The following is a 14311-nucleotide window of genomic DNA, read 5'->3' on the forward strand; positions in this document are numbered from 1 at the left end:
TGTAGTCCTGCCTTGCTCCCTGAAATGCCATTTTCCCACCCCGGCTTCATGAATTCTGCCTCTAGATTCTAGATCCTGCCCCATACCCTTAGGTGTTTTTGCACCACCTCCCCCAACCGCCCTACCACACAGTAATCCATTTGGCCCAAGATAACATACCTCACCCGGCTGTCCTAGCCCATCACCCTAAGACAAATTGGAAGAAAGGAACATGGTTCGGGAGTTCTGGGCAAAGTAAGGAAGCTGGATTCCCCACCTCCGGGTCCACAGACTTGGGGGGAAGATTTCTTTGAGGGGTAGGAAGAGTGAGGGGCAGCTGGCTTGAATTTGTCCCAATCTAATAACCCAGGAGCCTATTGAAGGCCTTGGGGGTTGGGAGGGAAGGAAAGTCTTGAATATTCTCCTAACTTTTTCCCCCCTCCCTCTAGTCCCTTCTTTCCAAAAGTCTTTGAAGAAAGATGTTTTTGACGCTTCCATGTCGCTCTCAGATGGATGGGCTGAGGGTGATTGAAGTGTCTTTGTCATGCTAATGCTTGGGGGGTGATGGATGGGCGCTGGGGCTGCCAAACTCTGGCCCGCTTAGCCCATTGGCCTGGGAGAGATCACATGTGCCCCCTCACCCCCACTCCCTACCCCCTTCCTAGGGAAGCGCTGGCCCAGGCGAGCGGGCCAGGCCATGGATTCGAGCCCCAGCGCTGTGACATACTGCCGAAAGGTTGTAGGGCAAGAGGGTGTCTCCCCCAAACGGGCCGACCCTCCTGTGGCCTTGACGCATGGACTATAATAGGATGAACTCCTTCTTAGAGTACCCACTCTGTAACCGGGGACCCAGCGCCTACAGCGCCCACAGCGCCCACAGCGCCCCAACCTCCTTTCCCCCAAGCTCGACTCAGGCGGTTGACAGCTATGCAAGCGAGGGCCGCTACGGTGGGGGGCTGTCCAGCCCCGCGTTTCAGCAGAACTCCGGCTATCCCGCCCAGCAGCCGCCTTCGGCCCTGGGGGTACCCTTCCCCAGCTCCGCGCCCTCGGGGTATGCCCCAGCCGCCTGCAGCCCCAGCTATGGGCCTTCTCAGTACTACCCTCTGGGTCAATCAGAAGGAGATGGAGGCTATTTTCATCCCACCAGCTACGGGGCCCAGCTAGGGGGCTTGTCCGATGGCTACGGAGCAGGTGGAGCCGGTCCGGGGCCGTATCCTCCGCAGCATCCCCCTTATGGGAACGAGCAGACCGCCAGCTTTGCACCGGCCTATGCTGATCTCCTCTCCGAGGACAAGGAAGCGCCCTGCCCTTCAGAACCTAACACCCCCACGGCCCGGACCTTCGACTGGATGAAGGTTAAGAGAAACCCACCCAAGACAGGTAGGGCTCAGATGTGGCCACCCCTTCTCCGGGGCCCAAAGTATCTCTGCTTCCCCTGCAGTGACATGTCCTGGGCCTGGGCTGGGTTCTTCTCTTTCAGCGGCTCTGGTAGACACAGGTAAGAGCACAACCCATGTCTCAGGTCAGGTGAGGTCTCCTCACCCAGTATGTAACCGGTCACCCCAGGAGTAAGTTTCCATACACACCCCACTTCCTGATCTGTGCACCCAGCACAGGCCCAGGACCTGGTGTGCATCGGGGGATGGAAGTATGGGGAAGGCTGCTCTGGACTTGATGATCACCATGGGGGTACCTGGGTCCCTGGGAACTTTGACAACTGTACTTGGGCAAAATGGTGAATGGAGGTCCAGAGCCAGCCCCGGGAGGAGGGAAGGGGAAGGAGGAAGAGGTGAGAGAATTGACCTGGGCTTTCTCCCTGCCCCGCCCCTAGGGAAGGTGTCAGAGCCCGGCCTGGGCTCGCCCAGTGGCCTCCGCACCAACTTCACCACAAGGCAGCTGACAGAACTGGAAAAGGAGTTCCATTTCAACAAGTACCTGAGCCGGGCCCGGAGGGTGGAGATCGCAGCCACCCTGGAGCTCAATGAAACGCAGGTCAAGATTTGGTTCCAGAACCGACGAATGAAGCAGAAGAAGCGCGAGCGAGAGGGAGGTCGGGTGCCCCCAGCCCCACCAGGCTGCCCCAAGGAGGCGGCTGGAGATGCCTCAGACCAGTCAACATGCACCTCCCCAGAAGCCTCACCCAGCTCTGTCACCTCCTGAACTGAACCTAGCCACCAATGGGGCTTCCAGGCACTGGAGCGCCCCAGTCCAGCCCTATCCCAGGCTCTCCCCAACCCCAGGCCTGGGCTTCACTGGCCTGGGGATCCTCTCTAGGGCTGAAATGCCAGTTTAGACCTGCCTGGGAGTAGGAGGGGGGATGGGGAAACATTTTTCTCAGACCTGGGTGACTGGGGGCCCTACACGACCAGTGGCCTGGGAGGCATGGAACCTGTCAAAGGTAGAGGGAAGGGCTTCTGCCTTTGATCTGGGGATCAACTCAGTGTCAACATGAGGTGGGGGTGGGGGCCAGCCTCATCCTCCTGGATTCATTCTCCTTTCCCTTCCAACTTCTGTTTATTCAGTTCAGTGCCTTCCGAGCTTTGAGGAGTCTCCTCACGCACTCTTATCCTAACTCCCCCATTCTAGGCCTGAGACAGAACCTTAAATTTTCTTGTGTGGGAAGTGTTTGGGTGCAGCCATATTATTATCAATGCTTAATCCAGTCACCACAGACCTTACAATAGCACCAGCTGCCTTGTGATAGACCAAAAAGCCCCCGCCCCCATCTAACCCCATTAGCCCTCTCCTGGCACATTTATATTGCACTAATGCAGCCTCCAGAGGTTGTTTTCTGAGACCTGCCTCCTCACACCAGCGACCTCATCACTATGTCACCAAAGTGTTTTGGAACTTGGTATTCCAGAGACTTCTGGAACGCTGTGCAAGTCCTGCCCCCAGCAAGCCACAACCAGGAAGGTACAGGCACGCCCCCACTAGCTCCTCCCCTATTTATTGCCTCCTGGAAAACCCAGGACCCTCTTCCCCATCTCCACCCCTACCCCTGGGGGCAGCCCAGGGAGAGCCAGGCACAGTGAGGGCTCCCAACAGCTGCAAGGATTTATCTGAACCTTGGAGAAAGAGGAGGAGCCGTCTAAGTTTCTGGAAACCTGAGCCCCAAGTGAGCCGGGGTTCGCTTTGTACCTGCAACTACCTCATTTCAATAAAGTCTGTGTTTTCCCTTCCTCCTGCCTGCTTCTGTTTCTCCATTCAGGGGTAGAGGAGGCTTCATACTCTGTCCACCGTGGAGAAGAGGTGAAGAAAGAGTGGCCATTGGCTGGTTGGGCTGGAATGAACTGAGCTTTAAGATCTCAGCTGGATAAAGAGAAGGACTTACTGGGTGTGGCCTAAGCAGAATTGGGTCCCAGGCACTCAGGCTTGACAGTTGTCAGTCCCTTGGTTATTGCAAGAATCCAGAAAAGCATGGAAGAAGTGGGATGAATGCAATTCCCAGAGATTTTTCTTTTTCTTTTCTTTCTTTTTTTTTTTTTTCTTTTTTTTTTGAGACAGGGTCTGACTCTGTCGCTCAGGCTGGAGTGCAGTTCTTTTGTTTGTTTGTATTTTGTTTTTTGGGTTTGTGTTTTGTTTTTGTTGTTGTTGTTGTTGTTCGTTTTTTGTTTGTTTGTTTTTTGAGACAGGGTCTCGCTCTGTTGCTCAGGCTGGAGTACAGTGGCATAATCTCCGTTCACTGCAACCTCTGCCTCTCAGGTTCAAGCGATTCTCCACCTCAGTCTCCAGAGTAGCTGGGACCACAGGTGCACACCACCATTCTCGGCTAATTTTTGTATTTTTGTAGAGACGGGGTTTTGCCATTTCGCCCAGGATGGTCTCCAACTCCGGGGCTTAAGTGATCCACCCGCCTCCGCCTCCCAAAGTGCTGGGATTACAAGCGTGAGCCCCCGCGCCGGGCCAGCCCCGAGGGTCTTGAGAGGAAGACGGGAAAGAAGAGAAACATCTGTTTGGAGAGGACAAAAAGAGGGTGTAAAAAGAGGAGGAAGTGTGGGGGAAGGCGACGCGAACTCTACCCCTTCCCTTCCCCCTCAACTCCCTCCTTCCCGCCCAGAGCCAGGCCTGGCTTAGACCCCAGAGGGGGTCGCTAACAAACTCCAAATTGGCACACAGCTTAACACCCCCACTCCCACTCCAGCCTAGCGCCCCTCCACCCAGCCACTCCGCGGGGACGTCAGGGGTGGCTGCCTGAGTCCGGCCGCAGCCGGCCAGCCTTCGCAAGGCCTTTCCGCCTGGGCTCAAGGTGAAAGCCCTTGGTCTCCGGGCGCTGGACGGCAGGAAGGAGGTGGCCGCGAAGGGGCCTAGTGGGGGGCAGTGTGCGGGACGGGGAAGGGGAGCCCGAGATCGAGAGAGGGAGGAAGACGTCGGGGGCTGGGGGAGTCCAAGGATGGTCGGGGGCCTGACGGCGGGCGGAGGAGGCCGAGGTAACCCGGGATCCCGGACTGACCTTTTTACCTCGAAGCGTCTCTGGGCTTTCCAAACAAGCCGACAGCGCGCCCGCGGGGGCAGCTATTGTCTCCGGGCGGGTCCTACTGGCAAACCTTTGGTCGGCGGAGGCGGGGGGCCGGGGCTCAGGAAGCTCCGCGGCGGCCAACAAACCTCGATCGCTCACTGGCCCCGCTAAGCCGTCGAGATGCCGCGGGCCTCGGGGATCCGGCCCTGGTTTGATTCCGGTTACCCCGGGAACCCAGATGCCCAGGGGCCAGGATGGAGGCGGGCCAGACCAAGGCGGGGTGTCTTCTCCATATCATCTGATCTATTTAATTCTTGGTCTTTCGACGGAAAAGAGGCAGCCAAAGGATTAAAAGCGTACGTGAGAAACGCTGAGCATTTGATTCCTAATGAAATTGGTGCCATTACATGAGAGGCAACGCTATCAATAATTGTGCAGCCCAGCTGGAGAGGAAGAGAAGTGTGTTGCAAGAGGAAGCCTAGCTTTTCCAAAGGCTGATGTCTTACCCTTTGTCCAAAAAAAAAAAAAAAAAAAAAAAAAAAAAAAAAAAAAAATTATATCAACTGCTTTTCTGCATTTAATTGAAATTGCCACCAAGCTTGGCTTCCCCAAAGGGGTCACCTTGACAGAGGGGAGAGAATGAGTGTCGGTGGAAACAAAACTCCTTTGCTTGGAGACATTCAGTGTGAGCCACTCAAGCTTTCTGGGTTGTGTATTTGTGGATCCTCCAAACTTTGGACAAGTGGGCAAGAAAGCAGGAGGAGGAAGGTGCGGTGGTGAGAGTAAAGCAGAACCATGAGTATGGTGGAGCAGGGCCTCAGATGGGTCGACAGGTCCTTGAGGAGGATTGATGAAGGGGCCAGGAGGAAAGAAGAAGGCTGCTGGCCCATTTGATTTTTGGTCATAGCAGAGGGGAGCCACCAGATTCCCCCAGGGAAGGGTGAGGGGCAAATCAATTCTCTGTTCACAAGGGCAGGCTCAAAATAATATCCAGTGAATGTAAGCCTTCTACCTCCTTCCATGCAGAGATCCTGACCTGTTCCTCTCTCCTACTTGCGCTCTCCTACTTGAATCCCACTTCCAATCTGAGGCCCTATACAGGCCTACATGGGAGACATTAGGACAAAGGAGAGAACAGTAAAGTAACAAAAACATTTTGCTCCCATTGAGATAAATTGATAGTCTTCTTCTTCTTCTTCTTCTTTTTTTTTTTTTTTTTGAGACAGGGTCTCCCTCTGTCTCCCAGGCTGGAGTGCAGTGGCCTGATCTCAGCTTGCTGCAGCTTTGACCTCTTGGGCTCAAGTGATCCTCCCACCTCAGCCTCCCAAGTAGCTGGGACCACAGGCACATGCCACCATGCCTGGTTAGCTTTTGTATCTCTTTGTTGTAGAGACAGAATTTCGCCATGTTGCCCAGGCTGGTCTTGAACTCCTGAGCTCAAGCAATCTGCCCACCTTGGCCTCCTAAAGTGCTGGGAGCCACGGTGCCCAGCCCTTCATTGTTAAACTTTCCAGAATAGATGCCAAATTGCTTCACTCATAGAATTCTTCATGCCTTTCAGATTGCCGTTTTTTTAATAGCTCTGGGAGGGAGGGTATTACATTTACTAGGAAGTCTGAAAGTAATTTTTGTTTTTTTCTTTTGCAAAATTTGAAAGCTCTCCACCCACATCTCCACTTCCCAAATGTCAAAAAATATCTCCAGTTTGAAAATAAAAATCTTGAGTTTTTTGAGTATTGACTGTCTTTTTTAAAAATTTAATTTAAGAGATGGGGGTCTCGCTATGTTGTTCAGGCTGGTCTTGAACTCCTGGGTTTAAGGAATCTTCCCACATTGGCCTTCCAAGGCATTAACACTGGAATGACAGACATGAGCCACCATGCTTGCCTAGTCTTCATTCTTCACAGGAGGGAGAATTCTCTAGGCTGGTTGAAAGTTTGTCAAGATTTCTGAGGAGCCCTCCACTCCCCACAAACCCGGGCATCACGTGGGGGGCCAGTCAAGTCTTCACTCCACCCAACCCTCTGCACCATCTGTTTCTCAGCCCAAGTGTGAACTTTTCCTCTTTCCTTTGCCTTTTCCCTCAGCATTTGTTCTCCCAATGTGAGGCCCTTTGATCTCCTGAACAAGAAAGAGAGGAAAAAAAAGATTTTGAAAACCCTGAAGCTCTTCTTTTTTTTTTTTTTTTTTTGAGACGGAGTTTAGCTCTTGTTGCCCAGGGTGGAGTACAATGGCGTGACCTTGGCTCACCGCAACCTCTACTTCCCAGGTTCAAGCGATTCTTCTGCCTCAGCCTACCCGAATAGCTGGGATTACAGGCATGCGCCATCATGCCCGGCTAATTTTTGTATTTTTAGTAGAGACAGGGTTTCTCCATGTTGGTCAGGCTGGTCTTGAACTCCCGACCTCAGGTGATCCGCCCGCCTTGGCCTCCCAAAGTGCTGGGATTACAGGAGTGAGCCACTGCGCCCGGCCAACCCTGAAGCTCTTCTAACTGTTAATGTAGGTTTCTTTTTTTTCTTTTTCTTTTTCTTTTTTTTTTTTTGAGATGGAGTTTGCCTCTTATGGACCAGGCTGTGTGATCTTGTCTCATTGCAACCTTGGCCTCCCGGGTTCAAGCGATTCTCCTGCCTCAATCTCCCGAGTAGGAATAGCTGGGATTACAGGCACGCGCCACCACGACCGGCTAATTTTGTATTTTTAGTAGAGACGGGGTTTCTCCATGTTGGTCAGGCTGGTCTCGAACTCCTGACCTCAGGTGATCTGCCCGCCTCCGCCTCCCAAAGTGCTGGGATTACAGGTGTGAGCCACTGTGCCTGCCCGGCCAATGCAGGTTTCTTTGTTGTGAGCATTCCTTGTGCAGATAGCACCGGGCTGCTGGGAAGGAGTTGGTGGGGATGGTGTTTAGAAGAGAGTGTGGATGGGAGGCTTGGAGGAATCTCTCCAGATGACACAAGGGAGATCAAAATGAGCCAGAGAGCAGCACCAAGGAGTTGGGGGAAATGCCTAGGATATCTGGGTTCAAATCCAAGCCCTGCCTCTCACTAGCCCTGTGGCCTTGGGCAAGTTGCCTAATTCCCTGTGCCCAGTTTCATTATCTACAAAATAGGGATAATGACAGTACCTGTTTCGTGGGGTTGATGTTGGGATTTAATGAGTTAATATGTGTAAAACGCTTGGAATGGTCCCACATAAACAAATGTGAGCAATAACAAAGTATTATCATATTAAAAGGGACTGTGATCTTCCCTTCTGTAGTCCCCAATGTATTCCAGAGATTATCTTGACTATGCCCACTTCTCACACTCATAGCTTATTTGATCCCTGATAGGTGTATGGAGCTAGAGACAAATTGAAGGGATTCCCTTCTTAGCAGCTGAGAATACTGAAGGCGCATTTGGCTGAGACACCTTTTTGTTCTGTTCTCAGCCTACCCACCTGTCGAAGAGGAAAGTTATCCTGGCCTCTCACACTTATTCCCTCTCTTCTCCATTATGGAAGATGGATAAGAAGTCTGGAAGGCAGGAACTTCAATTCCCTGACTTAGAGCGGTGGAGAGCAAGGGTTCTGGAGTATAACTTAGTGTTCAAAATGGTCCCTTCATGTGAGTTATTCAGTTTCCCTGTGCTTCAGTTTCTTCAGATATACAATGAAAGATATTGAATAATAAACGATATATGTGAGAGATGTGAGAGATGCTTAGAACACAGCCTGGTGTATGGTGAGTGTTCAGCGGAGGCTTCCTATTTTACATAGTCACATAGGAAATTTTCCTATTACTTTCTTACACTGAGTTATTCTTGGTCTTGGCATGATGAAAGCAGATGTTGTCCAGCCTTGGCGCCCCTGCACTGCACCAGCAGACCCAGCCAGCACCATAAGCTTGGGACTTGCTTCTAGACAGTAAAAGAATTATGAACCAAAGGGTTCAGAAGAGTCCATGGAATACAGGCTTTACAGGCTTACAGTTAAGTACAGTATTATAACAAGGGATGTCCTTCACAGGACAGCCTCATTGAATAACTTGGGGAGGATATTCTCATTGTAGTCCACGAGATTGGTGGCCCCTGCATTGTACCAGATTTTTTCCTCTGTGATTCAGTCCTGGTTCTGACTTCCTTGCATGACTCAACCATAGTATTCCAGAGGCTTCAGCTTTTGCTATTTCCGTGGCTCTCAAAATGCTTCCTATAATCAGAGTATATCCTGGGTGGGACAAAAGTCGGAGATGTAAAATACTTAATGTCCATTCCTGGGAGAACATGGAGGCTCAAGTAGCTGCAGGATTCAGCTCCAAGGCTGACCTCCTGGCCCTCATCCACTGTTATTCTCTTCATCAGGAAAGGAATGGATCAGATGCTTCAGAGAAGAAAGACTTTTGTAGGAAGTCAGGAGACCTGAGTTTAGTCTACTAAGACCCTTCCTTGTGTCCTTGGGTAAGTCACTTAACCTCTCTGGGCCTATTTTCCCAGTTTTTAATATAAGTTAAATTATCCCACGCAGCTGGACTCATTCTTTCCTTTGAGGGTAGATGAAGACTTATGTAAGAAAGAGTGTAAACTTGGTGGGAGATGGGAATGGGAGGGTTGGGTGGAGAAGCACCCTGTTGGATATATTTTACTGGCCTAGTTAGAGCTAATTAAAATCACCCCTTTCCTTCTGCCGCTCCAGATCGCTGGCCTGAGTCCAGACAATTTCGAGCCCTGCAGCCCTTTCTGTCTGGAGGGGAACCGAGCAGGGAGGGAGCTGCACCAAACATGCGCCCTCTGCTCCTTAGTGGCCCGAAGCTCCCTTCAGTTTACTCTGGCCTGACAGCTCCATTTCAACCCCCACCTTGGAGATGAGGCAGCTCAGTATTTACTCAGCCAGAGAGGTTTGTCCAGAAGCCTCCCTCCCCAGCCTACTCCTGTTGGCTCTGCTCTGTTGCCCCCACTCCCTCCCTTCCTGGTTCATGGAGAGTTCAGCCCTGCAATGGCTTGCAGCCCCCCACTCCCCAGCCCTGACAGAGCCGCCTATCCTGGGGACTGCTGAGGCCAGAAGCGCGGGGGAAGGGTACTAGTCAGTTGTGGGGTCATGCCCTGGTCTCTCCACCCTTACTGGACCAGCAGCCTGGGCCTCTAGAAGAAGAGAAGACTCAGCAAATGATTATCTTTTGGGGGAAGAGTGCATGGAGATTGGCTAAAATGGAACTGTCGGGTTGGGGACATGATCCAGGAGTATAAAGGCTTCACATAGCTGTGTGTCATTAGTGCAATATTATAAACCATGGTTTATGGTAGAGGAACTCGGTAAATTTGTAACAGTCTGAACTCTTTCCAAAGACACTAGAAGAGCCAATACAATAAAGAAGTGACACTTGTGTTCTCAGCAACACATATGAAAACTGATCTCTTACCTCCTAACATTCTAGAATGTAAGATCCATGAAGACAGGGCTTTTTTTTTCCTTAGAAACAAAGTCTTGCTATATTGTCCAGGCTGGACTTGAACTCCTGGGCTCAAGCCATCCTCTGGCCTCAGCCTCCTGAGTAGCTGGGACTGTACAGGTGTGTGCCTACTGCACCTGGTTAAGCAGGGATTTTTGTCTGTTTTCTTCCTTGTTCCATTTCTAGTGCCTATAACAATGCCTGGAATATAGTAGATGCTCAGTAAATATCTGTTAAATAAACAAATATTGAAGCAAAATTATTCTGCCTAGAAGACAGGCACCCCAAAAATGGTGTTCTGAAATGATGTTATGCTGGGCATGGTGGCTCACGCCTGTAATCCCAGCACTCTGGGAGGCCAAGGTGGGTGAATTGCTTGAGGTCAGGAGTTCGAGACCAGTCTAGCCAACATGGTGAAACCCCGTCTCTACTACAAATACAAAAAAAAAAAAAAAAAATTAGCTGGGCATGGTGGCATGCGCCTGTAATCCCAGTTACTCATGAGGCTGAGGCAGAGGAATTACTTGAACCAGCAAGGTGGAGGTTGCAGTGAGCTGAGATCACTGCACTCCAGCCTGGGCGACAGAGTGAGACTCCGTCTCAAAAAAAATAAATAAATAAAAAGTAAGTGAAGAAATTATGTTAGCTTTAGATGTTTGATTAGTCTAATAGTACTATCATAGTGTATATGTTAATATGAAGATATTTCAGACAGGGTTAGAGATGGATGAGGATTTGGGAGGCATTTTCTTTCTCCCTCCCTTCTGTTGGAGGTATTTATCTCAGGCAAATGACAAAGCAGTCACTGGATAGCTTTAGGGCGAGTTTGATCTAAGGGTTCTCCCACAGAGTTTTTGTTTGTTCTTTTGTTTTGTTTGGGCTTCCTTTACTTTAGCAAGTGTAAACCCAAGAAAAGACTCAACTTTGGAAATGTAAAGGATTTGAAGGACCAGCTGGATATTTCTATTGGTAGAAAATGGACAGAGAAGACCTCCTGCAGGGACACCCAAGAGAAGTGGGCCTGTCTCAAACCTTACTTCCCATCTTCCAACTTCCCACAGAAGCTAGTGTCAGATTCCCTTCTGCACCACTGTACCAAGATTTGGTTTCATCTTTTCCAAAAGCATTTGGGTTGTCTTCTCCCTTCTAGGGCGAGTAAGGTGAATTCACACAGGGGTGTGGGTTCAGGTTTTTTGGGATCAGAAAGGGGACAACATTACTGAAACTCAAGGGCAACGATGGCCACCTGTTGGAAGCTTCACAGAGCCCTTGGGAAGATCAGTCTGGCATGGTCGGTTACCATCAGTGGAACTTCTTGGGAATTGATGATGTCTTCTTGCTTCCTTCCTCCACACATGGATCTACACACATGCGTCCTGATGCCACAGGAACAGGATCTGGAACCTGACTTGAGTCAGGCAGAGGGAAAGAGAAAACTGGCCAGGAACAGGAGAAAAAAGAAGGTCACCTGGTTGGGCGCGGTAGCTCATGCCTGTAATCCCAACACTTTGGAAGGCCGAGGCGGGCAGATCACCTGAGGTTGGGAGTTCAAGACCAGCCTGACCAACATGGAGAAACCCCACCTCTAATTAAAATACAAAATTAGCCGGACGTGGCGGCGCATACTCAGGAGGCTGAGGCAGGAGAATCGCTTGAATCCAGGAGGCAGAGGTTGTGGTGAGCCAAGATCGTGCCATTCATCGCACTCCACCCTGGGCAACAAGAGTGAAACTCTGTCTCAAAAAAAAAAAAGGAAAACAAAGATCACCTGCCTGTTCCACCCTGGGGTTAGATTTCTACATTAGGACCCCCCCTAGGGAGAACGAAGCTAGGAGAGGGAATTTCTCAGCAGCACTTGGAGGAAAATGAAGGTTCAAGAGTCCAGGGCATGGATCTAACAATTTTGGCCAGAGTTTTTTGATTCCTCATTTCAGACCAGCTCAAAGCTTCTGCCAGAAGCTTTCAAGCCGGAAAGTCTGAAGAAGCAAAATGTATACAACAAGCTTTGCAGGGGCACGCCTTTGAGGTGTATCTTCCTGGAAGCACAGCTGGCAGATAGATGGCAGGAAGAGCTACTTCATGTTCTCAGGCCTGGAACTTCCTCTCTTCTATCACCTCCAGTTACTCCACTATCTCTCCTATTCACACTCAGTCTTCTTCCAAAACTTCCTTTTTTTTTTTTTTTTTTTGATATGGAGCCCCACTGTGTCGCCCAGGCTGGAGTGCAGTGGTGCAATATCAGCTCACTGCAACCTCCACTTCCCAGGTTCAAGTGATTCTCTGCCTCAGCCTCCTGAGTAGCTGGGATTACAGGCGCCCACCACCACGGCCAACTAATTTTTGTATTTTTAATAGAGATGGGGTTTCGCCATCTTGGTCTGGCTAGTCTTGAACTCCTGGCCTTGTGATCCACCTGCCTCGGCCTTCCAAAATGCTGGGATTACAGGCGTGAGACACTGTGCCCAGCTTTTTTTTTTTTTTTTTTTTTTTTTTTGAGACAGAATCTTGCTCTGTCTCCCAGGCTGGAGTGCAGTGGCACCATCCCATCTCACCGCAACCTCCGCCTCCTGGGTTCAGGTGATTCTCTTGCCTCAGCTTCCTGAGTAGCTGGGACCACAGTTGTGAGCTACCACACCTGGCAAATTTTTGTAATTTTGTAGTAGAGACAGGGTTTCACCATGATGTCCAGGCTAGTCTCGAGCTCCTGGCCTCAAGTGATCCACCTGTCTCAGCCTCCCAAAGTGCTGGGATTACAGGCATGAGCCACTGTGCCCAGCCCCAAAACTCAATTTTCAATCTCCACACTTGAGCAGGGCAGGAGAGACCCTAGACTAGAAAGAGTCTGAGCAAAGCAGGAAGGCGCCCCTGGAGGATGGGTGGGCTGGGATGGGGCAAGGCCTGAATCCAGCATGGGGTCCCCATTCAGAACACTCAAATCCAGTAATCTGGATGTTGGAAATGGGGAATTGCAAAAAATGAATTTGAAAGACTCCGAGTGCTTGCAGGTTCCCACCTACAGTGCAAACATTTTAAACTCATTGAAAAACCATTGAAATCCACACCTGGACACATTGCTGCAGACTTGCTGGCCTCCCTTACACATTTGCAGACCTATCTGTAAATAAGCATTGTTGCCAGGCACAGTGGCTCATGCTTGTAATCCCAGCAGTTTGGGAGGCCGAGGTGGGTGGATCATCTGAGGTCAGGAGTTTGAGACCAGCCTGGCTAACATGGTGAAACCTTGTCTCTACTAAAAATACAAAACTTAGCTGAGCGTGGTGATGCACACCTGTAATCCCAGCTACTTGGGAGGCTGAGGCAGGGAGAGTTGCTTTAACCTGGGAGGCGAAGGTTGCCATGAGCTGAGATCACACCCCTGCACTCCAGCATGGGCAACAGAGCGAGACTCCATCTCAAAAACAAACAAACAAACAAACAAACAAAACACAAGCATTATTCCTTGTGTTCTCAGCCAGAAAACAAATTGACCTTGTACACAGCTTTGCAGACCTGGTTTCCGCATAGCCAGAGAAAGCTGGTGAGGGAGACAAGTATTGTACTTATGAGAAAACAGTCTCTTTCTCTTTCACTCTCTGGAGTTTCTATTTGAGCCTCAACCTCAGCCTTGACCTCCTGGGCTCAAACTAATCCTCCTACCTCAGCCTCCCAAGTTGCTGGGACTACAGGCATGCACCACCACACTCGGGTAATTTTTTTCTACTTTTTTTGGACATGGGCTCTCACTTTGTTGCTTAGGCTGGTCTTGAACTCCTGGGCTCAAGTGATCCTCCCGTCTTGGCCTCCCAAAGTGCTGGCATTACAGACATGAGCCACATCTGACCTCTTTATTTTTTCAAAATCAAAGGAATATGGGAGACTGGAAAAAAATTCAATGCAGATTTTGCTTTATTCTTTCTCTTCCTCTAGTCCTCTTGTACACAAATCTCCGGACAAAAACAGTGCCCTAGGTTTCCATTTAATTTAATGGATACCATAAACCTCTTGTTCAGTATATCCTCTGCATTGGGCAGGTGCTGAGTTCGTGTCAATGTCAGATTCCTCCCTTAGTAAACAAGAAAATACCCAGTTCCCTCTTTTTATCCTTCCCAGAACCTTTAAGTTTAATTCTCAGTTTTGTTTTTGGTGACAAGTGTAAATGTTTGCCCAGTCCCTGAGAAATAACTCAGATTCTTGTCTTAGGTCATGTGGAAACCTAGAGGAGCCCTCTTCCATCCTCTCCTTTCAATTGAGGCAGGCTTTAAAACTCAGACGGAGGCTGGTTGCGGTGGCTCACACTTGTAAACCCAACACTTTTGGAAGCCGAGGTGGGAGGATCCCTTGAGCCCAGGAGCTCAAGATCAGCCTGAGCAACATAGGGAGACTGCCTCTATTAAAAAAATTAACCAAATTAGCCAGGCACGGTAGTGCATACCTGTAGCTCAACTCCT

At 50.1% G+C, this 14311-nt stretch overlaps 1 protein-coding gene across 1 annotated transcript; it reads left to right on the forward strand.

Moving 5' to 3' along the window:
- The first annotated feature begins 773 nt into the window (after positions 1–773).
- Positions 774–2772, forward strand: LOC105472312 (homeobox B1). Its single transcript, XM_011725439.3, has 2 exons — positions 774–1359; positions 1811–2772. Exons 1-2 carry the CDS (start codon positions 774–776, stop codon positions 2137–2139), a joined length of 915 nt encoding a protein of 304 aa, XP_011723741.1. The 3' UTR covers positions 2140–2772.
- Positions 2773–14311: the final 11539 nt, after the last annotated feature.

Source organism: Macaca nemestrina, chromosome 17, assembly GCF_043159975.1.
Source record: "Macaca nemestrina isolate mMacNem1 chromosome 17, mMacNem.hap1, whole genome shotgun sequence".
Classification (NCBI taxonomy): domain Eukaryota; kingdom Metazoa; phylum Chordata; class Mammalia; order Primates; family Cercopithecidae; genus Macaca; species Macaca nemestrina.